Below are 25,906 nucleotides of genomic sequence, written 5' to 3' on the forward strand. Positions count from 1 at the left end.
GTGTAAAGACATGATTTTCACTCCTAAATTCATAATAAATTCATCTAAACTTAAAAATGACTTGAAAAGTCAAACACTCTCAAATAAATTTTAAACCTGAATTTTTGTTTTAATGGGGACCAGTCATAACCTGTCTACTGATACTGGGGACCAGTCATGTGTCTATGAGCATACAGTCAACAACACTGATCCATGAAACCTTACTATCATATTACATAATGACTGAGACCCTGAATTGGTTAAGTGGAAGAAAATGGATGGATTGCTTTATCAATCTCATCCTGACTGCCAGATACTTATTTTATTAATTTATTTTTTTAAATCTGATTCTAAAATATTAGTTAGGCAGTTATGAAATTACACAAACACTATTTATGACATTTTAAAATGTTGCAAAAGTTGAGCAAAAGGTAACATTTTGTATAGTGTTTTACTTGTTATAATTGAACACGTGCAAATAAATTTTAAATCAATTCAGTTTGTCAGTTGATTTTCATGAGATATGAACCATCAGATCTGCTTTAACAGAAAACAAAACAATATTTTTACCGAAACCACCACATGCCACGTTTTCTTCCAAACCACATTTGACGGTTAAAAGAAGTCACCTACTGTACGAAATGGGCAGACAAACTGAGCTTATGCCTTCAGGTAACATTTATTTCAGCCTTTTAAAGTCAAACATTCAGCCCCTTACATCCAATAAACAGTGTATGTGTATATCTATATATAGATATATATATCTATCTATCTATATCTATATAGATATAGAGATATATAGATATAGAGAGAGAGAGAGAGATAGAGAGAGAGATCTCTCTCTCTCTCTCTCTCTCTCTCTCTCTCTCTATATATCTCTATCTATATATCTACACACACACACACAAGTATAAATATAAGTATATATAAGACAGTACTCCATGATAAGCAAGGCGGCATTTTCAGAACGGGAATGCCTTTTCCTTTTCAAAACATAATTAAAACTAATTAAAATGGAACACGAGTTCCATTCTTTCCAAACTTTTTTTTTTTTGACGTCCAAAAAAATTGGTCTAGCACAGAACGTAAAAACATTGCAAAGGGGCAAACAAGGCACAAATGAACAATTAAGAACAGGCTGTTAAACTCTTTTTGCAGCTTTACGCTGCATTGCAGTGATTCTATTTTTTACATAGAACTTAACCGCTGTCCAGGTTCTGTTTTGAAGTGCTTTCGGTGAAGCCTCAATACAGGCAACGCACTCCGACTTTCCTGGTACTTTACCAGACTCAATGAAGGACATTAGTGTCTTTTCCACAGCATGGACCTCAGCTGATGTCCAAGTCCTCTTCTTTGATGTTCCTAAAATAGAAAAGAAAGTGACTTAATACAGTTGTAATAATTAATTTAAGATTAATTAAGACAAAACTAAAAGGGTAGAAGCTTCAGTTTTAGAGTAATCACTTTCAAATTTTGCACTGTTTCCCCTTAGCTGTTGAGGGTCCAGTTAAATCATGAATTTTCAGAATATTAATAAAATAAATCTTTCAGTGAACTGGCAAATTACACATTAGGTTCTTGATACATCCTATGTCCCTGAAACTGCCTACACTTTTCTATCATTTGCGTTTTTTCCTTGCTTCTTCGTACCTCCCAAGAAGGATGGAGGATAGATACAAGAAAATCTAAGGAAACATCTACTTCTAACAAGTGAGGTAGCTAATCACAGTTCAGTTGTCAGTCAGCTTTAACAGTTGAGACTAACAATAATAGAGACACTTGAAAGCAGCATTATTTTCTCCCTGTAGCCTGCTTTCACTTTATCACCTGTAGATAAGTAACAAGCTGCCATCTGGATTCATACTGCAAGTCAGCCATTTCAGATAAACCAGGAGAATGAGAGGAGTCAAAGAAATCCTGCAGGTTAGGTTTACAGGGTCTGACTCAGCATCCACCCTCACTCTGAAATGGAAAACCTGGATTACCTAGTTTTAGCCAAACATGTTTTCTGGCACAGAGCCCTGATTCCTGGAATGATCTTGTCCAGAATTAACATGACATAAAGACTTTTGTATGACTTTGGTTGCTTCAGGTAAAAGTATTCACCTACTGGAGCTCTCAAAAAAAGAGCTGAGTGTTTTTCTGTTAAGTAACAACAGTAAATTCTTTGACCAGTAACAGTCATTTTGGACAAGAGTAATAACCAGCTAATCAACCATAAGTAGCCAGCCTTAATAAATTTGGCACACATTTTGTCTGCTGTAACGCTAATGAAAGCCTTGTACTGAAAGGCCTCCGTTTTTTCTTACTGCCTTGTTACATTAATCATTACTAATTCATCATCACGTCATCATCAAGTCTGGATAGATTGTACTAAGAACATTTGTACAACTTTGAAATAAAACCCTTATTAGGGTGAGAAAGCAAATCAGTGCTTATTTTAGTATAGCCTTTTTAGCTGTTGTGTGGAAAAGGGAATGGGTAAAGAAGAAATGTGGGCAAATGCCAAGCCTCAGTCTGTGGGATACCTGCGGTAGGGTGGTCACCATCAGGCTCATCTGTGGTCCACTGTCCTTGCTTGAATCTTGGTGGTCCTATGGGAAGAAGAGTAAACTGTGTAAGTAGAAAAAATATGTACTTTGTGACCCTGAAACACAGAAGACAAATACTGAAAAACATGCAAAATTGTGACTGCAATGCAGTACAGTCTTATCACCCTGCTACATAACTCATCTACTGTGCTAAAATTTTAAATATCTAAAAAGTTTCAATATTACACTGTCAGTCAAATACCTAGTCCAGTCTCATTCAGCTAAAGAATGTGTGATTTTTTTGGCAGAGCTCTTGAAGGAAAACAATGACAAAGGTTGAAGCAAACTATTTTACCCATTCATGGTTCTCTATATGCAGAGAATTAATGCCAACTGAACTGACGTGGCTTGAAAATAAAATGGTGGGCAAGCAGCTAGCAGCAATAGAAAAAGCTAACAGTAATAAGCACGCAAGGGTACAAAGAAGGTTACACAATACAGGCAACAATAGTGCTATCAGGCTCTTTGGTAGGGGATACTCAAAATGATCAGTCTAAAAAAAAAAAAAAAAACCCAACTTCTAACCTACTTTCTAAAGTACATTCAGTACATCCAGTTACAATTACAGAAATTGTGGTTTTCTTGTGGATTATTGGAAATCTGCTCTAGACAGTCATACCAATCAAAATGTTTTCAGGTTTGCACAACTGAAATATATCCCAAAAAAGAACATCTATACTATCTGTGCTCCTGTTTGGTTTAATTCTACCAATTTGTAAAAGCAGGTTTCAACATAGGAAGGGGGGGGGGGGGGGCTTAAAGTTCTGTAGTTTGTGTGCAAATTACCCATTTTAGTGGCATCAGTGTCAGACTCCTTTTCCTTTGTTGAAGTTCCTGTTAAAAAAATTGAGATAACACAATCAAAATTCTGTAATTTTTTTTAGGTTTTTGTGAAGCTTGCTTAGAGGCTAACTTAAGACAGGTACTGGAGGCGAAACAGGGTGTGCGGTGGGTGTGAGAAGTACCCTCTTTAAGGTCATCAATGTCAGATCCCGTCTCCTTTCTTCTCTTAGGTGTTGAGGATCCTGTTAAAAAAATACAAATATGTATTTTTTAAATTTCTGTGTTTATAAAAACCACAAAATAATTTAAAAAGGTACCATCTGGTTAGTCTGCTGGATACCTGTGGGTGTTTCATCGAACTCATCAGTGGTTGGCTGACTTCTCGATCTTTGGGATCCTTTGACAAAAAAAGTCAAAAAAGTCAGTAATGTTTTATGGTTTAACTCTGTGCCCATTCAGCCTTCACACTACGCAATGTATTTTTTGTTAGAGGTATTAACTGTATGTAAAGATGAATGGCATGTCTCCAACTCTTTGCACTATTCAAATATTAAGCCATAACAACAAGTGCAGACATCTGTTGCCTGTCATTTGGATCAAGTGTCTGCACAATAGTGATGGGGCAGTGCAGCAAGGGATACAGTTCGTGTCCATCCACCTGCCAGAAACTAACTGAAATCAGCTGTCAATAATGACAGCTCACAGCCTTTTATAACATTTAAGTACACTTCAAACCAAACTGATCAGAAAATTTAACAATTGAACATACATTCATGTGATAAGTAAAATGAGAGAAACTCTTTCGGAACAATTTGGCATGTACTTTGATGTTTTAGTTTGCCCCCTCTGTTAACAGTCTGCCACTATAAGATTGCATGTTTTTGCTACAAATTTAAAAACTATCATGTCATCTATTTTTATATGCAGTAAATGGCTGGATGCTAAAAACAGTTAAACCTGTCACCTACTCGATGTTGAGGAACTGAAAGATGACTCCTTTGATGCATCCGTCTCTGAAAGATCACTTTCCACATCTTCCTGCATTTCTTCTGTAAAGCAGTATAAGAAAACCATGTAGCACAAAAGACATTTACTCTGAAATAAAAATATAAGAACATTTTGTTTACCATTGGGATTAATTTGGATTTGATCGAGGCTCATTCCCTTGAAGTCTGACAGTCGGCCTTGTTCTAGAGCAATGAGCACTTTGCTGACTTTAGCCAACTCAAGTGTTCCTTCAGGCAGTCTATAGTACTCCCTATGGACTCTGATATCATGGCCTAGAAAATTTGCGAGGATGTCCATCTCATTGTCTCTCAGGTTTAGGACTGTGGACAGTGTGGACACATGCTTTCTCAACTTAGTTGAGGACAGTGTTTCTGGATGCTTCGCTCCACATTCCTTTGCAATCTGTCTGATGGCATCTGATCCCCTGAAGTGAGTGTCTGCTTCAGGTCTCGAGAAGAAAAAGGGATTTTCATCAGACACACCACAGGCCCGCCGATGTGAAACCAAGGCTTCCATTGAGGACAGCATGTCTGGTGTTAAGAGGATAGGAACTTTTCTGTTCCTTTTCCCTCTTATTTCAATGCGCTGGAAATGGCAACAAAGTTTTTGTTCCAACTCTGAAAGTCCTACTGCCAAATCCGAATGGACTCCTGAAGTGTCTCGCAGGGTGAATGCAGTTAGTGGCATTTTTGATACCTCACCCTCTCTCCTGCGGTTAAACAGTATCACTTCGCAAAGAGTCAAATTGGCCAGCATTGACCAGTTCTTCTTATTGGGATCACTGGCAAGTCTGGTTTGGTATTCTTTTCTGTACCTATCAAGATACATATGCATGGTTTTTACATCCTCGGTGAAAGGGAGGAGTTGAGGAGTGTTCCATTTTCCTTCTTTTAGAGTTTGCAGGGCACGAGATGAAACACACACATCCCATTTCTTCTCGTAAAGATCCCGGCTTCTCTTCAGATTCTTAAGAAATTCCTCATCATGAAAATCTGCCATCTTTGCTTCACACTCAAGAATATCTGCAATCTTCTTGAGACTATGGCCCAGTTTCAGAGCCAATGATGGAGCTCTGTAGATGTTTTTGTCTTCATCAAAGCCAGCCACATCCTTTACTGCTTCAACCACAAACTTGAAATTTGAAGGTACATAGAAATCCTCCATTTTTTTCAGTGTCCCTGCTTCCCTTGAACGCAGAAGTAATCGTCCCATTTCTCGCATTTTTTGTCTGATGTACTCATGTTTGGTCTTGTCATGTCCATGTTTTGAATACAAGTGTTCTCCTAGTCTCAAGATACTTTTCTCCTCTCTGATGATGTTTCTGACTTCATCCTGATGCATAGCGTTCACCAGTTCCCAAACCTTTCTGCTGACACCATCTGGGACAGGCTGTGCAAAGGCACAAAGTGACTGGATCCGACTTTTGCCTGGTTTTGCTGTGGTGCACTTCTGTGAAAGCTTGCACCTTGAAATGTGTCTCCATAATAAATGTCTTTTCAGCAGTGCCTGGCAGTTAACGCAGTGCATGTAGTCATTTGGCTTCACTGGTTTTTTAGTTAGCTGACTTGGGATTAGTGTTCCACAGCCAGCTTTCAGAACCTCAATATTATGTGCACGGTTCCCCTTGTTTCTAATGAGGTCAAAATGTAGTTTGCGCTCCTTTGATTTCAAAGGAAAACTGATTGCTTCTGCTACAGCCAGTTCACTGCTGTGCTTGCGTATTAAGTGCCTTGCCATTTTATGGCACTCCTGTGGACAGTATAAGCAGTGATGCTTTTTACTGTATACTCTAGCCCCATCTTTCTTTTTTTGCAGCTTCATCACAATGATATTTCCCTGGTTAGGTTGAGAGCTTTCGCTTTCTACTGTCTCATGGTCCTTACCCGAAGATGTACTTGGAAGTGCTTCTCTTCTGGAAGTCTTTTGTGACTTCTTTGTTTTCTTAATTTTCAACAATGGGACCCTGTTTGCAGGACTGTCAGATCCCTCTGAACTGCTTTCATTCCCTGAGTCTTTTGATGGAATATATTCATCATCAGTGCTTTCAATACAACTTCCAGAAGCTTCTGATGTGTCAGCCACCTTGGAGATTGACTGCAGGTGTTCACTGGTAAGCTGAAAAACCAGATAGAGACATTTATAGCTAAATTTGCAAGAATAATTACCCAGGTGTGAAAATCTTACACCGTCTGTGAGACCCCTTTAACACCTTCATTAAAGTGAACTTTAATTTGTTAGAACTGTTACCAGGTTAATGAAGGGTCATAGGATTTAGTGATTTTCATTTTTATCACGAACTTTGGCTTTGTATACACAAACACTTGTTTACCAATAGTTTCAACCCAACCACAAAATTAACAAGGAAAAATTAGGGCTGGATGATACCATTTCAGCACTACCATAAGAATTCACAGCTGACAACCAAATGTCAAATGTTTGTATCAAACAAGATACAAAAAAACTCTCAAAAAACAACCTGTAAAATAATTATTGAACAGAGCTGTTCAAATAATTGGATGAAAACTCCTGTATTTTTTCCTCTCTCTCATTACTTTACATTTTCCTCCAAGGAGGCAGACTTGTAATTTCTAAAGTGCTCTTGAGCAATAGTTCTCCAGACATTCGGAAGGTCTTTCAAAGTTTTTCTTTGGACATTGGCTACTTTTTCACTCATTTGAGTCCAGTCCTTCTACCTGACCATTTTCAGAGGAATGTTTTTGTTTGTTAAGCTACTTAATAATGACCTATGAATCATTCAAAGCAACAAAAAAAAAGTCTCCTAACTTGAGAGATGAACCAGTGTTGTGTCCCCACATAGACAACTTAAAAAAAAAATAAAATTTAAATGTTATCTGTAGGTAATTTCTTTCTAGCAGACTGTCACTAAAACACATCACTTGTTTCCATTTCATTAATTGAATCTATGAATAATGGTGTGCACTGTCTTTGAAAGAAATAAATAAAATCTGAGGTAAGTGGAGAAGCGAAGCACAAAAAGAAATCACAGCCATGAAAACAAAAGGGGGAAAAGAAAAGATTACCTACAGCAGATCAGTATCTCAAAGTCTTGTCATGTTTGTGTTGCTTAAGAATGGTTATTAAACTAAATGAAACTGAGAAGATGATGAGGTATGCAGAATTACACAAAAACTGGACTTAAAAACAAAATCACTGGAAACATGGCTTGTGGAGTAAAAAAAATCCAAAATTGAATTTTTTGTTTCTAACTCATCAACGTGTATGTAGGAGGACAGCAGAGAGGTTTAACAGTGAGGGTCTACAGTCATCTGTAAAACATGGTGGAGGCTCTGTATTGGTTTGGGGCAGCATGTGTTGGAGATCTTCTCAAAACTGATGAAATTATGACCAACAGTGGAACATTAACAGTCATTGATTTGCCTCCCCAGAGCCTCGACCTTAACATTATTGAAGCAGTGTGGAGTCATCTGACAGAACAGAACAAAATGCAGAAACAGCTAAAGAGGACCTTTGAATGTCCTTCAAGAAGCCTGGAGAACTATACCCATATTGCTAGTAAAATACAAAGAATGAAGAGTGGCCCAAGATTTTTGTTAAGTACATATAGTTTAAAAATTGCAATGCCAGTCTTCTACAGTAAGTTAACGCCCTAATAAAAGTGTGGAAATGACCAGAATTATGCAAACTTACAAATATGCTGTCAGTTCGTTTGAGTGATGGCACATCTGGGTCAGCAGCATCAGAGTATGAACTTTCAGGAGTGATGATATCGATGTCAGTATCAGCATCAACATCAACAATTATTTCCTATGGAGAGAGGGGAGATGTAAGACATTGACAGCAATGACTGTAATACATCGAGAAAGATATCAAACCTGATTTTTAACTTCTCAACCCAAAGTGAATTAAGAAAGAAATTTTTACATTTTGAGTTCTGTAAGTAAACTGTAACAACCTCATGAGTTTGATTTGAATAACATATCTAGAAATTTTAACTTCCCATACATTTGCAATCCTGTGTAGACTTATGCTGACTTCACCACACCAGGAAAACAGTTAATTTCATGAAAAATTCAACTCAAAGATTGCAAAGCATTAAAGCTGAAGCAAAGCCACCCATAGGCCAGATTCAACCTCCTGTTGTTCAGTTCTCTGCCAGGCCATGTGTGACAGTATGTGACAAAGACAGTACATGCTAACAAAACAGTGAATGCATGGTCAGGGCTGTGTTTGCTGGTTCTCTTTAAAACTGACAGCTTAACTCACTCTAGCAAAAACCTGCAAGTTATGAAAAAGTTTCAGAGCTACTTATGGTCATATGGGATACACTAAAAGTGCTTATTTGACACATACCATGCTCTCAGATGATGTTGGTAGCTCAAATGAAAGATCTGACAATGAGGTCTCCCCCTCTTGGTTAAGACTTGCTGAGGGCTTTAAAATAAAATTAAAAAAGACACATGTATTACCATGTCTACATACATAATGTTAATGAGGAACATGTTAGATAAGATGTGTGATAAAGCATACTTGCAATTTTGAAAGTCATGCAAGTCAATTCAGCAATTTGCACCTTGAAAACACTAAATATGAATGACATCTAATCCACATCAGAAACAGTGCAGACAATTCTGGCTCTCCTTCACCTCTCACACAGGATGGGTAACAAGAACTGGTATTGAAGTACTGCCATTGGCTTTTATTATTTGTTTACTCAATCCTAAATGTTGAATGTGGATTTTTAAAATTCCTAACAATCCTGAACTCAAAAATAAGCATTCTATAATTAAGAAGCAGTACAGGGCAGAAGTGCGTAGCTCATGACCACAATAATTATATCTTAGTATTGAAAAAAAGTTAACAGAATCACTCCTATATGTTGTTTAACCATGTCAAGTCTTTGTTCCACATATCAATATGATAACCGAACATATAACATATCTAGGCCAAATGTAAACACTTAAAATCATGGAAATATCTGCCTTAAAACAATACAACAGAGCTTTCCTTTAAACTTATTAAAATGCCTTTCAGGGTCACTGGACTAGTACATTTTCAGGTAAATGAGAGATTTTTTTGGTTTCCTGTCCTGACTGGCACTAAAGCTGTGTCCCAAAACGTCAGCTGCATCCTCCTGAGGCTGCATTTGTAGACCGATTACATCACAGCGACACCACGAAGGCTGTCCCAATTCGTAGACTCCTCCGAATCTGGCCGACAAATGCGTCCTCCTTTTCCCCAGATTTGAAGGATGGGTCGGGTGTATCCTTTGTGCCCCACCATATCCCAGAATTCATAGCGCGGCCCAGCCGATTCCAGTTTCCAACAATGGCGGCCGCTACTAACTTTTAATATTAATCTGTCTTATTAATCTTTCTGGGTCACAAAATAAACTTTTAACATATTTTCAGGTGAGAATGTAGCTGTGTAAACTTCAAATATCTGCTCAGTTTATCAAGAGATTGCATATTTGCAAAAGTGCTCAGACGTTTTCAGAGACTTCTGTTACCCAGCCGTTCGATAGCTGACCGGAGGGTTCAATGGTCACTCGAGCCGGCGAGACAGCTGAGTTTATTAAACGCCAACGAGACAGCTGGTGACGCAAATCTGAATGCTAGACCGTCCCGTTTTACAAGCCTCGCACTTCCGGCCTTCTCGGTCTTCGAAGGATGCGGCCTAGGTTTTGGGACACAGCTTGAGTGTCAACATACTTTGCACACTATCTTAATATACAACCAATTTCTAAAGAATGCAAATTTTTATTAAGTTTCATGAGCTGTGGAGGATAACAAAGTCACTTTAGCATTAGATATAACTGTGGAAAATTAATTGAGTGTGGTTTAAGGGGGGTAATGAGTTATGGATTCTCAATCATGAGGTATATCCTGAAGTCCATTTCATTATCACTACTGTGGGCTGTGCTCTTGTGCTTGTGTGTCAAGTTCTGCTTCTGTCACCTACGTGTGTGTGAACATAACCCATCTTTTATACAAATTAGGCTAACATGCAGTGAAAGAAAGGCAGAAAAGCCACATAATGAACAGCAGCTGTCACATTTATTTATTTATTTATTAATCAATCCCAGCACCACTGCTAATTTCTCATCTATATCTACATGGTAAACTGTTAAACTTGTAGAGTACTGAGCCTGTTATATACCACAAGTTAAAATCAATTTGTTACTTACCAAAGTCTTGGAAGCTGCAAGTTGCTTAGGTGAGAGCTGGGGTTGTGATGAAGTCTCACCCTCTTGGTTTGTTCTCTCCGATGGCTAAACATTACAGAGACAAACATTTCTTTTGATAAGGTTCACAAAAAGGTGATTAACAAGACCAATACACTCCTAAATGCATCCTCTGTTTTATTTAAACCTAATGCTGTGTAAGAAAACACAGCATTACTACACATACTTTGGTTTTGATGTCTAAATTCAGAAGGCTTTAATTACAGCACAACCAAAAGAAAAAAAAAAACCTTTCTATTAGCCTATAGTTGACTAAACATGGCTCCATCTTAAAAAGTGGCCCTCAGTACTGTTGTAAACTAAGCTGAAGACAATTTCAGCTTGCACTGAGTGATGGGATGTACCAAACATTTTTTTCAAGCACTGTACAGAAGTACAAAAAAAAAAAAAAAGTAGTGAAAAGCTGAATTTCAGATCAGCCAGGCTGATAACACCCCCTGAAATACATGTAACTGTGTACACACTTTGCTTTTATGTATACATCTGTATACATTATACCAACTTTTACATTTTAGTTTAGAATGACATTTGGGTACAGCTTCTACTTCTTTATAAAAGGCTAATATGTCTTGCTTAAATGTCAGTCCTAGGTTTGTACACTATTCCCCCCTCCTCCCACACATGGCAAAAGCCATTTCAAATTAGTTAACTAAAGAGCTGACACGATGCTAAAGTTGCTTGGGTGAAACTCTGGCGTTACAGAGACACACAAAAAAACTTCAGCACCTGGCTTTGGTGAAAAAAAAAAAGTATCTTTTCAGTACACCTGCATAATCAAACCAACACACCCCTACAGAATGTTTTGGCACATGCATTCATACTGTCACAAATCTAAGTCAGAAGCACCACTGTATTTATTAATATTGTAATATGGAAAAAATCAAAACCCTATCATGATTACCTGTGTTTGGTGTTTTAAGGAGTCCATGGCTCTTGACAAGCATTTATCATGATGGTCTCTCAGGCGTTGCAAACGTGCCTTCAGTCTGGTGGATTGTTTACTCTGGAGGAGGTTAAACACAAAACAGCTAACATAACATGTCCATACCTGAAGTACACTAGTTTTATACATCAACAAGTAAGAAATACACACTTAGTGATAATGGGATAGTATTTAAGGTGAAATCAATAGGTCTAATCACATATGTTAGTCACTATGAAGACATGGTGCAAATATGAATACGGTTTTTAAAAAAATCAATCTTTTGAATATAAGTCATAGTTTAAATTAAGCTGTGCAGTAGTCTGTTCACATGCTTAATATTGTTACATTTATTTATCTTAATTTACTATGATAGTAATTTTATTATTGAATATTTTTAGTACTTCATCGTTTGTGATTATCAGCCATCAAGCCACTGCAGAAGGAAAATGTATTTTTTTTTTTTTTTTGTCTATCAAAAACAATCACAACAAAACTTAAACCACCACCAAATTACTTTCCACGGCTGAATATTTAAGTGAGGGAAAAGTCGGTCCGTCTGCTGCTCTGGTACTGTTGCTGTCCCCGCGACCTCACGCTTCGTTTTGCATACCACGACAAAACATTACACTTTAGCCATTTCTTAGCTCGTCACGACAATAATTGCATTTTGAACTTGGGTCCTCGACAGCCAATGCTAATCCAGACTCCTGGATTAGCTTCGGCGGGTCTGTCTCGCTGCTCCGACTGCCACCCTCCCCGCCACGACAAAAACTTGACGCTTTGAAAAGAAATGACTCTGTAGCTGCTTAGCTTGTTTCTTGTTGTGAATACTTACTTACTTAAGGCCTATAGTTGAACAAAGTTGTTCTAGAAATTTACTCACCATTTAGAGCTAACACTATTGCTAGCTACTCATTAAGCTCATTGATTGCTCATTAAGCGTTCATTTTCAGTCCCACAGACGCCCAAAAATTACGACAGTAACTAATAAAAGTGTCCAAAACAGACATTCATGACTGCATGAATGTTAAGATATCAGATAAAAAGTGTACCGTTTAGGAGAATGTCGTCGAACACCCCATTAAGCTAAGTCACGCAAGCATTAGCAAAGCATGCTAACTACAGAGCAAACTGTCGGCTGCAAAGACTTCACTTTGCCTAATTATTAAGTAAACACTAAAACAGTTTGTTTAATGTACTTACCACATTTATCCCTTCATCCTCTATTCTCTGACTGTCGGACATCTCCACTTTCTCTCTGTCAGCTTCTTCATACTTTCAGCCGTCTCCTCTCGCCTCCGAGCTACGCCCCGCGTGTCTGGCTGCACCGAGCACGCGACTAATTAGCAACACCTGCAAGCCTGTGACTGCGACGGGTGGGGGATGGGAATAGGTAAAGTGAGGACCGCAAAAGTCAGGAAAAGTGTGTTTTCTCTACTGCAGCGGGTGGGGGACGGGAATAGGTAAAGTGAGGACCGCAAAAGTCAGGAAAAGTGTGTTTTCCCTGATCCCTTCCCTTCTGCACCAAAATGTCAGCATTAGATTGCTGAACTTGTGTTTTAACAAAATATTAATGTATCCAAGAAAAACTAGTTTAATATGGTTTTAACATCCAAAATTATTAATTAACCTTTTATTAACCAAGCATAATTTAGGCCGCCTGGACTTTTTTGGTAATTTTGGCTGTAAAAGGGTCAAAAAACATACTATAACTGAATGCTTTTGCCCCATTTTATAGAATAACCTCAGCTTTCAATACCTGGCAGCCATTTTATATTATTTTATTGTTATGAAAGTGGAACAACAGTTTAAAGTAAAAAAAAAAAAAAAAGAACTTGAGATTTATAGTGGAAACTGATATTTAGCAATAACAAAATACAACACAACATCAACTTGCAATATGAACTATAATAAATATGTACAAAAATGTTTTTTTATCCTTGCTCACTCAGTTTTTAATTTATTGGCCTTTTTATATTACAAGTGTCCAGGCGTTTTTGGCCCTGTGTGATAGACCCTGAAGAAGTTCCTACCCACCTGGAGACAGAGACCCACATTGCACTGCTCACCCAGCCAGGGAATTTTTCTTTTGCACAGAGTGCACTTTCGCCTTCCTTGGGTGGCCATGCTTGCTTTTGACTGTCTTTCCCTGCTGCTTGTGGGGACAGCAAAATGGTTGGAGCTCGGTGCTGGTGGGCATCCCGATTTCAGAGAAACAACAAGGAGATGAGCACATTTCACCTGCTGATGGATTTCCAGAATTTAGAGGTGGCTGTACACCAGGGGTTCTTTTTGGGATAAACCTTGGTGGCTGGGGGACCACATCAGAGTCTTCAGTAGTTTTCCAGCGACAGCATGGTGACCGGCTGCGAACAGGATTCCCAGAAGTTCGATCCCTCTGTCAGCGAATCTGACCCTGGGTGACACTCCTCTCCAATACAGAAACCAGGAAACCAGCAGAAACTTTGGAGTCCAACAAAGCAAAATCCTGGCAACAGGAGTCCAAAACTAAACAGATGACCTGGGAAAACCACAGAGTCCAAAAACACAGCTCAGTGGGCCAACCCGGAGGCCAGTGGCTCAATAATACAAGACGGTAACTCCGGGGGCCAACCCAGAGGTCGATGGCACCAGGGTCCAAGGTACACAAGTTCAGGGGGCCGACCAGGAGGCCAGCAACAGAAACCAAGTAGTTCTGGAGGCCGGCCGTGCAGAAGGCAGTGGTGGCAATGTAGGCGATCCGAAGGCCAACCGCGTGGAAGGCAGCGGCAGCGTCGGAGCATTTCAGCATTTCAGCGACGGAGTCCAGTCAGCGACCTGGAAGGTGGCCGCTGACACCAAACCACACACAGACAAGGTCGAGCAGGCTGAGCCGGACGTGGACGAGGTAGCGGTGTGGCAGGACCAGGACCAGATGAGGCAGGACCAGATGACAGCGTGGCAGCCGCAAATGATGGAGTAGGTGGCGCTGCAGGCTGGATGGATCCCTCGGACCCTCCAGCGGGAACAGATGCAGAACCAGCAGGCACAGGGGACCTCTAGCAGTGATGACACTGGCTGGAGATGAGCAGCACATTGGCTTGGCTAAGGCAGCGACAGCGGGATGCAGTCCTCAGAGCGCTGAAAGTGTTCACTAATACACCCAGCAGAGGATGGAGGCGGATGGGTGAACTCGCTGGAGCTCTCAGCGGGTGATGACGACTGAGACTGCTCAGTGGAGTTCCCAGGTGAGGTAGCTGGCACTGGCGCCTTAGCCTCCAGGGATCTAGAGTCGGCTGGTGGCTGACACTCAGCCTCTGTGGAGGCCCTGGAGGGAGTTACTGTCTCTAACATGGCCAGCTTTTGAGAACCAGCAAATGTTTTCATGACGTGTGTTCCCTGCGTAGGATGAGTCATTGAACCAATGAGTGGACTAACAGCTGAGCTAAAGGTGAGTGAGCTAGGGGCTGGGCGACAGACTGAACAGGCAGTTAAACTAAAGGCTGATCTGCAGACTGGACTGATGATAAAAGAAATGGCTGAGGTGCAGGCTGTGCTAATGGCAGAGGTACAGGCCGTGCTAAGAGGAGCTAGCGGCAACACAGGAGGCTGAATAACAGACTGAGCTAAAGACGAGTGAGCAGGAGACTGAGCAGGAGACTGAACTGAGAGTGACTGAGCAGGAGACTGTGATAATGACTGAAGTAATGGTTGAGGTGAAAATGGAGCTACAGGCCGGGCGGCTAACTGGGCTACAGGCCAAAGTGGTAGTTGTGGCAGAAGCGGATCAGGTGGTTGAGTGACTGACTGAGCTAGTGACTGAACAGACCAAGCAGTGAGGGTTTCTAGAAGTGTGGCTGAGTCCTCCTTGCCTGGGCTGCCCATGCAAAACAGTTCAAAATAGAGCCTCGAACATGTGGGAACACAGCCGGGAGAAAGTAGACTTAACGAGATGGAGGAAGCAGAACTAGATACACTGACATAAGTCATGGACCTTCAAAATAAAGCAGGAAATCCACGGACAGAACTCAGAGGTACAACACCGACAGAGAACGGAGGGAACACAGAATACAGGGACCTGAGAGACATGAGACATGACTGGGGAACAAGAGAATAAACACAAGGGCGGAAGTAAACCTAAAAGCTAGAATTCACAATCCCAGAAGAACAAGAGAACAGAAACCAATACCCCAATAGTCATGAACCAAAAGGAAAACAGACTAATAAAGCATAATACAAAATCAAAACATTGGGTCACAGGCCCAGGACAGTAACAGACACATGTTCTGGTGAATTAGGGACTGCCTGCTGCTCTACCATTGCTCAGGCTGGATCCCCTTGTATTCTGACCATAATGCTGCATGTCGCTCCAGGACCGGAAAATGTGTCAGAGTACCAGTGACCCAGACCACCTGGCCAACCTCCATAAGTGGGGCACTCATTGCTGAAATGGCTGGGTCACCCACACGTCTCCCGTTTTGTATTACAGAGATCAAATTTGAAACTATGCAAAGCTAGCATATTGCTAGGTGCTACGGCAATCTGTGTTCAAAATATTTTATTTATTTATTTATTTTTTACAAAACTGGATCATCTCAAATTTTGGGAATACAAGTGGACTGTTTTTGTTGGAGTTTAACTTTTATATCACTTGTTTATTTGCTTATACTCTAATTTAGAGGATGTAGTTGCTGTTGTGCTTGAATCTCAAAATGGTTGGCATTATTCAAACTGCAGTAAACAATTTGAAAAATGTGGGTTGACTTGCATACAGTGATGCATTTCCTGATTTTTTTTCTAATTTGTCATCAGCATATAGGCTGAAAATGCTTATTTATCCCAGTTTTATTGTTTCATAAGTTGACCATTTATTCATTTAAAAATAATAAGTATTATATACTTTAATGATTTGATATTTTGTCTCCTTAAATGATATCAGTTGTGTAAAAAATCGTAAGAAAATGAAGTATAATAAACAAATGAGCTCCCTTAGTAACTGTGGTACAAATAATTAAATAAAATAGAAGTCTGGTCACATTAAAGTGGGCAGGCTCTAATACTATTAATAAAGGAACAAAGTGGTATCTTATAAATACTTTCACACTTTGTCAGAAAAGGGATCCAATACATGCAAGTTTACACACTGCAATACCATCTCAGACCACTGGGATACACAGTTATACACACTGTCAGGAAAATGTCCCCACGGATGCAAATACACACACTGCAATACTACCCATGGTCACTAGGACATACACAAAGTTGTGAAAATTGAATCTGTGGGGACCATTTTTTTTTTTTGAAAAAAACTTAACCAGGCATATCAGCAGCCTGTTTTCTATTGAATACAATGGTTGTGCCCGTGGGGACCAGGGCTCGGTCCCCACGGGAAAAATTGGTCCCCATGGCGTGACTGATATCTCAGGTCATGGACCCCAGGAGGATAGAAAAACAAACGCACACACACACACACACACACACACACACACACACACACACACACACACACACACACACACACACTCACACACAAAAAGCCCTGTGTAATTTTACCAACATGATCACACTTTTATCTTTCAGCTGCTTTATATCAGGCTGAACCTTCAAGATATCCGAAGGGAGTTAGTGTTTGGTTACTCGGGGAGAATTTTAAGAATGATTTTGTTTGGGTTTAATATTTTTGCAGCAGTAAATCATTAACTACACTACATTTGATGGTTTCCCCTGCTCTAACTACTATAAATCTGATGCACTGATTGTTATTTTTTAAATTATTTCAAGAACTTTGACACATTTTTACACTGAATCTGCTCTTATAAACCTTAAAATTTGCTTTATTTGTATAGATTATTTTGCTTTGTAGTCTTTTATTTCTTCCATAGCTGTAGCAGTTGTTTCTTGAGCACATTTATAGCATCTATTTAGCTAAACATAAGGCCCAGGGGCCAGAATTGGGCTAGCAGGACGGCTTTGGAAAGTGAAAACGAGGGCACAGATTTTGGTCTTTTAATTATACATATATACATATACATACACACACACACACACACACACACACACACACATATATATATATACATACATACATATACTGACTTGTGTTTGCTCTGTCATCTGGTCAGCAATATTGACATGCACATTTAAAATAATGTGCCTATATTTTCTTTTATTCTATGTAATATTTTATAAGTGGAAGGTATGCACTCTACTTCCTGTCTAGGTCGGTTTGTTGTGCTCCAAGATAAGTCAGCTTCACCCTACATGCCCCTTCTGACGCTTGTAAATCCAGGATCGCCAAAACACACGAATCAAAAAGCGTCTGAATTTTAACTCCGCTTCTTTCGTCCAGGTGAAATCACAACATTATCAGGACAGTTTTAGGCAGCAGCCTGATGAGCGAATGGATGATATGACGGTGGACAGGAGTCAAAAGGTGAACTGTTTTAGTCTTCCCTATGTCAGCATGGGGTATTCAGGATCCAGGCAGGACTGAGATGACAAACATCCCTCTAAGCCAGCGTAAATCATCCAATTAAGTCAATCACAAAGCAAGGGCGGCCTTCTCTGTTTATGTCAGATGTTTACTCCAAATGGCATAATGGTCTGATTGGATTAGGGGCCTCCCCGTGGGTGGAGATCGTTTTAAAAAAAACAAATCCCAAACTTTAATTGAAAGTTGTATGGTGGGTGGACTTGCATCCTTTACTACCCACTCAAGCACATTTTAATGATTGCACACATGATGTGTGTACACGCACCCACATCGTGTGTATGTGTGTGTAGGTGTGCGCGCTTAAATCTAATGAGATTATACATTTACCTCAGTGTTTTTGTAAGCTACTTGTTCCATGATACTGGCTGGATGGACACTTCGTACAAACAAACTGTGTTACATAACGGTCTTGGTTTAGATAATGTAGTCTGTAGTCAGAGTGGGTTTGTCTGTGATGGAGCGGTGCACTGTGATGACCTTATCTTAAATGTTAAGCCCTCTGCCGCCTCCTACAGGCTCAAATGAGGGAAGTGCAAACGAATATGGATAGCACAGTTAAAGTTCAAACTGACTTTGAATTTACACGAAAATATAGATGATATACAAGAAACATATTTATATTTTAATAGCCACAAATTAGATTTGCGCAAACTTACTGATCAAGTTGTTAGGTACACCTGCTCAGCTCCTTGTTACTGCAAATATATAATCAGCCAATCACATGGCATCAACCCAAAACAATTAGGCATTGTCAAGATGATCTGGTGCTCGAATTGTGGATCAGAATGAGGAAAAAAGGTGATTTAAGTTATTTTGAAAGTGCCATGGTTGTTGGTGCCAGATGAGCCAGTCGGAGTATTTCAGAAACAGCTGAACAACTGAGATTTTTCCACGCAACCATCTCTAGGCTTTACTGAGAATGACCAATAAGAAAGAAAATATTCAGTGAGTGGCAGTTTTTCCAGCGTAAATGCGCTGTTGATGCTACAGGTCAGAAGCGAATGGCCAGGCTGCTTAAATGACTGCTTGTTACAACTTAAGTATGCAGAGGAGCATCTCTGACTGCACAGCACGTCAAACCTTGCAGCAGAATTCCACACTGAGTGACTCTCCAGTTAGTCAAAAAAAAAAAAAAAGGAAAATGGGGCTTCAATTCACCCGAGTTCACTAGGTGTTGGACAACATGACACTGGAACACTGTCGTCTGGTCTAATGTGTCTTAATGGGTCTATCCAACATTTGGATGGTAGGAATTAAGCATAAACAACATAGTCAAAGGAGCTTGCAAAGAAAAGCGTTTGGACTTCTTTAAGTTGCTTGAAGACGTTTCACCTCTCATCCGAGAAGCTTCTTCAGTTCTTAGGTCAAATGGTGGGGAGCCAAACAGCCACTTCACAAGCGCATGGCACAACATAGAAGAGCCACCTCCACAGGACAAGACTCAGCAGTCCATCTGCATCTTAAGGATAAAGGACACTCTTTCGAGGATGCCAATGTTCACATTTTGGACAGAGAGGACAGATGGTTTGAAAGAGGAGTGAAAGAAGCCATCTATGTCCACTGTGAGCGACCATCTTTGAACAGAGGCGGTGGTTTACGACACCAACTGTCTGCCATCTATAATCCAGTTTTGAGTTCCCTCCCCAGACGCCTTAACACCCACTCACATCCTGGGCCATCTGACCTCAGGAATTCGCATGATAAGGTGGGGCCAGGTTTCACAATGAGCTCACCCGAAACCCTGGCTGATTGGGACCCACACCCAGTTTCACACCTTGGCTCAGGCGATTAGAGGATCATCAGGGGGTCCTTTTGTCCCTCTTTGGGGGGATACTCCCACTAGGTTTAAATCTGGGACTCCCCACCATTTGACCTTAGAACTGAAGAAGCTTCTCGGATGAGAGGTGAAATGTCTTCAAGCAACTTAAAGAAGTCCAGACGCTTTTCTTTGCAAGCTCCTTTGACTACGATGACCTGGATGACTGAGAACCTTCACAGATATAAACAACATAAAAGCATATATCCATCCTAACCTCGTATCAATGGTTCAGCAGCCTGGTGATGATGTAATGGTGTGGGGGATTTTTTCTTGACATACTTTGGGCCTTTCAGTACCAACAGAGTATCTTTTAACCACCACAGCCTAAGTGAGTATTGCTGCTGACTGTGTCCATCTTTTCAGGGCCACATTGTAGTGATGGTTGCTTTCAGTAGGATAACACATCATGTCACAAAGCTCAAATCATCTCGAACTGTTTTTTTGAAGATGACAATGAGGCCACTGTACTCAAATGTCCACAGTCACCAGATCCAACAGAACACCTTTGTGAAGTGGTGGAATGGGAGATTTGTATCATGGATGTGTAGCTAATAAATCTGCAGTAACTGTGTGATGCTATCATATCAATATGGACCAAAATCTCAGAGGAATGCTTCCAGTATCTTGTTGAATCTATGCCACAAAGAATTAAGGAAGCTCTGAAAGGACTTGCAATTCCAAAGTTTAGCTGATGAAGTGGATGGTGTCTATATATACACACTCTCTATATACTATATAGTCCTCTTAATCCTGTTGTCATGTTGAAATATGGGCTCTAAGTTGCTTCAAATCATCAATTTGGCTCAAATATCATAAAAACCTTACAGAGAAATTTAAAGATCTATTTAAAAAGTGCACAAATAAAACAAATATTATTGCAAGACAAAGTTAACTTTATTTTCTCTCCGATTTCATAGAAAGCTTACAAAAATGGCAGAAGTTCCTTAAAATAAAATACATTAAGTATATTGAATAATAGCAAGCATATCCTAAATCAACATCAGTGCTCAAATGGACAGCTTGAAAACACCTTGCCCTTTTCACATCCACCCACTAGAGGGCAGTAACCAACTGCAGTGAAACACACTTACCTCCTCTCTAAAGTGAGCACCCGTTTGCCTGTGGTTCGCTCATGTTAGAGAGGTTTTCATATTATTTAAAACAAATAGTTTTCAATGGGGAGATAGCACATGTCACAAAAAAGGACCAGGCAGCATCTCCTATGCAGTGTTAGTGCTTAGAGCAGGAATGTCAAACTCAAACACACAGTGGGCCAAAATTCAAAACTGGAACAAAGTCGCGGGCTAACATTAATATTTATTGAAAAAAGAATCTTCCACCAGATATGAGAATGAATCTTTTCTTATGGACTCAAACAAGTTTTGCTGAAAAACTGAATATGGAACAAGCAAAGCTTAATACTAAATAATATATTAGCTGTATAATACCAGTAGGCCAGCTCTAACAGTAATTTGGTATGGCTCCGCGGGCCCAATGTAATTAAGCTGCGGGCCAAATTTGGCCTGTGGGCCAGAGTTTGACACCTATGGCTTAGAGGCTCTGTGCTGTGCTGAGGTAGATAATTATCATGACAGTTAGGAACAGGTGCTAAGTTTCACTGTGGGTCTTTCTGCGATTGCGGTCTCCCTCCAGCCAGTATGCCTCCGTCTGCATCTCCATCAGTCTAGAGATTGTCCTCTGGAAGGCAAAGATCTCCTCCTCGGCTGTGAAGAGGGTAAGTCGCTCTGCTGCCTTCTGAATAGACGATTCGAGACCAGAGTTGGCAACTTGTATACTCGAAAGAGAAATGTTTATGCAGCAGGGGAGAAAGATTAAATCATCGGGCTAATGAGTGTAGAGTCATCTATTTAATCTCCAGCCTGTACATCTGTGTGTAAATATGTGAAAGTGAATACTGCATTTCTGTAAAAAGGATCTAGATCTTAGTGAATTCTTCCTTAAAACAGAGAAATTGAGGACACAACTTCAATAGCAGTAACAAGCCAGTTTGTTATTAAACAAAAAAAATTAAATAATATAGTGATATCCGATTCAACGGGATAAATAACAGAGATGTGACCTTACCTCACTGAGGCCTAGCTCATCCAGGAGCTGTCGGTCCCTCTCATCATCTCCTCCAGTGTGGACAAAGAGCCGGTCCAAAGGAGCATCTGCCAGCAGCACCACCCTCACCTTGGACAAGGGGGCAAGAAAGAGCAATGTGGGAGTTACTGTCTATAACATTAAGGGCTAAGTGTCTGTTTACTGGTCGCTTACTCATACATTCATTCCCTGTCTTGAATTATTGGATTTAAATGTTATTGTGGGACGTGTTATTGTCTCATTGATGTGATAAAAGTGCTCTCATTCACAATCCCAAGGTTTCTTCCTGTTAAGAGTTTTTCCTTCCCACTGTCACAAAGTGCTTGCTCACAGGGGGTCGACTCTTTGTTTGGGGTTTTCTCTGTGTCACTGTAGGGTCTTTACCTTACAATTTAAAGCGCCTTTAGGTGATTGTTGTTGTGACTTGGTGCTACATAACTAAAATTTAATTGAATATAATATGGGGTTAAAAGGTAACAAATCAGTGAGTATGAAGTTACCTGTTATGAGGCTGGCACAGTGTTGAGGGGTTTAGCCCTAGTAGTAAATACTTTTTTCAGTGCTGAATAGAGTATTTTGCAACCCCCCCCCCAATCAAACAAATGAAAAACTGTGTGAGTGTGATAGTAGCCCTACTGGAGCCTGACTGATATATTTATTGTCCAAAATAATCCTAATGATGATGTTGGCCTATCACAGGTACCTGTATTGGTGTATATATTTCCATTACCAGGTCCTTAACTGGGCTTTAATCACTTTCACTGTACCAAAAGATGATGTGGCACCAAAAGCTGGTAAAGTAAAAATTTCCTACCTGTAGCCAGCAAACAAAGAAGACTCTTACATAAAAAATAAAAAAAATACCAACACGCTTCTCTGTGTGTCTGGGTAGGACTCCAGCTGCTGATTCCATTCATTGCCCTGGACTGCGAGCAAAAGAAAGGCAAGAATCGGCCTGAAGCAAGAGAGCCCACTGACTGTGGCTTACAGAAGTCTGCCTGAACAGGATAAAAGTGACAGGTACTTCGATGTGTATGTCCATTAGCAAGACTGTCAGGAGAGTGTAATGCAAATTCAGTTCAGCTACGAAGGAGTTCCAAATTTCTGATCCAAGGCCAACAAAGAGACTGAAAAGAGATGTTTGTGGATGATTAGGAATAATACAAAGCACCTCTGATGGTTCACATGGAAACTGGATGACATGGAAACCCACTGTGGAAAATGCCACAAGCAAGACTCACCTTTCATCACAGGGCAACAAGCTAAACCTGAAACCTCCATAGAGCAGCACCAATGCTAACATCCAACACAACCTGTCGGGGTGCAAGACTGCAGTGACCCAAGGGAGCATATACATGGAGGCATGACTAGCTCCACGGTTGACACCTCATTCAATTTATCAAGCCAGGAGAGTGACGTAGCAACATGACATCACAAGGCATCCCAAGACCCCTTTCTCCAGGAGAGGATCAGGGCAGTAGGGTTATCTTGATATACGGCTTCAGTAGCATTCATATATCACCAAAGATCACCACAACATACTCATATTTATCCAGATCTCTGGACAGATTCTGCCAAGGCTGCCTTTCAGTGTTCAGGATGCTCATAAGCGTACCACGATTAAACATCCAAAGCTTCAGAGAGTCAGGCTGGACCACTGTCAAAGGTGGAGTATGATGGCCTTTAGCAGCATGTCACCAACACAGCTGCCTAGATGTAGGTGCACCCAGGTGGAGAAAACTCTGTGGAAGCTCTAATGTTCCTCCTCCTTCTCATTTAATGGTATTACTTAATTTTTACTACTTTGTACATTGTAGATACATACTGAAGATGTCAAATACATGAAACAAGATATATGGAATTATGTAGCAAAGAAAAAAGATAAATAACTATAAACTAAATATGTTTTATATTTTAGATTCCTCAGAGTAGCCACCCTTTATTTGTTGACAGCGCTACAAACCCTTGGTCTTCTCTCAGTGAACTTCATGATGTAGTCACCTGAAATGGTTTTCACTTCACAGGTGTACCTTATCAGGGTTCATTTGTGGAATTTCATGCCTTCTTAATGGGGTTTGGACCATCAGTTTTGTTGTGCAGAAGTCAGGTTGGTACACAGCTGACAACCCTATTTGACAACCGTTAGAATTCATATTATGGCAAGAACCAATCAACTAAATAAAGAGAAATGACAGCACATCATTACTTTAAGAAGTGAAGGTAAGTCAATCCAAAAAATTGCTAAAACTCTGAACGTGCCCCCAAGTGCAGTCGCACAAACCATCAAGCACTACGATGAAATTGGCTCACACGAGGATGTGAGCCAATTTCTTAGGATGAATTCATGCTGAGGATGAATTCATTTGAGTCACCAGCCTCAGAAATCGCAAGTTAGCAGCATGTCTGATTAGAGCCCAGAGAAATGGCACACAGAGTTCCAGTAGCAAACACATCTCTACATCAACTGTTCAGAGGAGACTTTGTGCATCAGGCCTTTATGGTCAAATAGCTGCCAAGAAGACACTACTAAGGAAAAGCAATCAGCAGAAGAGATTTGTTTGGGCCAAGAAACACAATGGAAATTAGACCAGTGGAAATCAGTACACTGGTCTGATGACTTTGGTTCCACACGCTGTGTCTTTGTGCGATGCAGAAAAGGTGAACGATGGTCTCTACGTGAATGTTCCCAACGCGAAGCATGGAGGAGGAGGTGTGATGGTGTGCAGGTGCTTTGCTGGTGACGCTGTTGGTGATTTATTCAATATTGAAGGCACGCTGAACCAGCATGGCTACCACAGCATCCTGCAGCGACATGCCATCCCATCCGGTTTGCGTTTAGTTGGACAATCATTTATTTTTCAACAGGACAATGACCCCAAACACACCTCCGGGCTGTGCAAGGGCTATTTGACCAAGAAGGAGTGTGATGGAGTGGAGCTCTGGACTGTTGGAAAACCATTTAGGTGACTACCTCATGAAGCTCATCGAGAAAATGCCAAGAGTGTGCAAAGTAGTAATCAAAGCAAAGGGTGGCTGTTTTGAAGAATCTAAAATATAAAACATGTTCTGAGTTATTTCAGACTTTTTTGTTTACTACATAATTCTATATGTGGTAATTCATAGGTTTGATGCCTTCAGTGAGAATCTACAATGTAAATAGTCATGAAAATAAGAAAAAACATTAAATGAGAAGGTGTGTCCAAACTTTTTTTTAGTGTATATATATTGTTGGAAGCCAAGAGTAGAGTATTTTATATTACACACTCTTGGTTTTTAACTGAGATGTCCCACACATCCAACACTTTTATGGATGCAATGTAGGAAGATTTCTAAAAGTTGTAAATAAAGGCAGAAAAGCTGCATTAGAAATCCTTCGGTAACACATGAGTGTAATAGAATCCATGCCTTTCATTCTTTTTTTTTTTCACCTTTTTGTCATAGAAGTTGTCTATGAGGGTGGTAAAGCGTCTGGCCTGATCCTTCATCGATAGCGTCAGCACGGGAACGCGGCGGATCACTACTGTGTCAAAGAGCCGCGCCATCTCCAGGTAATCGCTGGCACCCAAAGCCTGGAGAACGACAGAGCATGGGAGATACTGAAACAAAGTCAGACCCGAGCTTCAAACAGACAGCACGCCACAAAAGAACACATCAAAGATTTCAGCTTTGCACATGTGCACATCTGCTCCATAAATGGGTACAGGCACTGTGAATTTCTGCACTCTGCACACATGGCCTGAAAAATGACAACTGTGAAGTGAGGGCACCTTGTGCAAAAAGGTTCTAGCTGTTGTAATTTTCGTCCTCGTCCTTGGTTCTTTGCCATTCAGGCTGATTGCTCTTAAAATTAATGAGGACTCGCCAACATATGCCAGAGGAAGCCTTGAAGCTCACATGCCTTCTAAAACTCGCCGCTGTCCATCATGGTTGAGACTTTGCACACACTACACACTTCCTCTTTGAGGCGCAGTGGGCACAACTAATCATAAAAATGTCAATAGAC

General features: G+C 40.4%; 2 protein-coding genes across 8 annotated transcripts in view; both read right to left on the bottom strand.

Moving 5' to 3' along the window:
- Positions 1 to 819: 819 nt before the first annotated feature.
- On the bottom strand, positions 820 to 17,395 carry LOC146501711 (uncharacterized). 7 transcript variants are annotated; one of them, XM_085134154.1, is made up of 11 exons: positions 11,486 to 17,395; positions 10,528 to 10,611; positions 8,694 to 8,774; positions 8,031 to 8,147; positions 6,245 to 6,476; positions 4,322 to 4,402; positions 3,694 to 3,750; positions 3,497 to 3,595; positions 3,357 to 3,404; positions 2,508 to 2,573; positions 820 to 1,341 (listed from the first exon to the last, which is right to left on the bottom strand). In XM_085134154.1, the coding sequence occupies exons 1-11, from the start codon at positions 11,654 to 11,656 to the stop codon at positions 1,121 to 1,123; spliced, it is 1,257 nt and encodes a 418-aa protein (XP_084990280.1). In that variant the 5' UTR covers positions 11,657 to 17,395; the 3' UTR covers positions 820 to 1,120. The 7 variants fall into 7 exon arrangements, with proteins under 7 accessions (XP_084990280.1, XP_084990274.1, XP_084990277.1 ...); XM_085134148.1 differs by having other exon boundaries at positions 4,322 to 6,476; positions 11,486 to 11,587; positions 12,713 to 17,384; XM_085134151.1 differs by having other exon boundaries at positions 4,481 to 6,476; positions 11,486 to 17,381.
- Positions 17,396 to 18,587: 1,192 nt separating this feature from the next.
- The window catches only part of afg1lb (AFG1 like ATPase b), a 33,327-nt gene continuing 26,008 nt past the window's right edge, over positions 18,588 to 25,906 (bottom strand). The window contains exons 11-13 of the mRNA XM_085134167.1: positions 25,332 to 25,472; positions 21,886 to 21,993; positions 18,588 to 21,555 (exon numbers count right to left, since the gene is read on the bottom strand). Coding sequence (XP_084990293.1) covers positions 21,409 to 21,555; positions 21,886 to 21,993; positions 25,332 to 25,472 — 396 coding nt within the window. The 3' untranslated portion in view covers positions 18,588 to 21,408. The remainder of the gene's footprint in view (positions 21,556 to 21,885; positions 21,994 to 25,331; positions 25,473 to 25,906) is intronic.

This window comes from Neolamprologus multifasciatus, chromosome 15, assembly GCF_963576455.1.
Source record: "Neolamprologus multifasciatus chromosome 15, fNeoMul1.2, whole genome shotgun sequence".
Lineage (NCBI taxonomy): Eukaryota > Metazoa > Chordata > Actinopteri > Cichliformes > Cichlidae > Neolamprologus > Neolamprologus multifasciatus.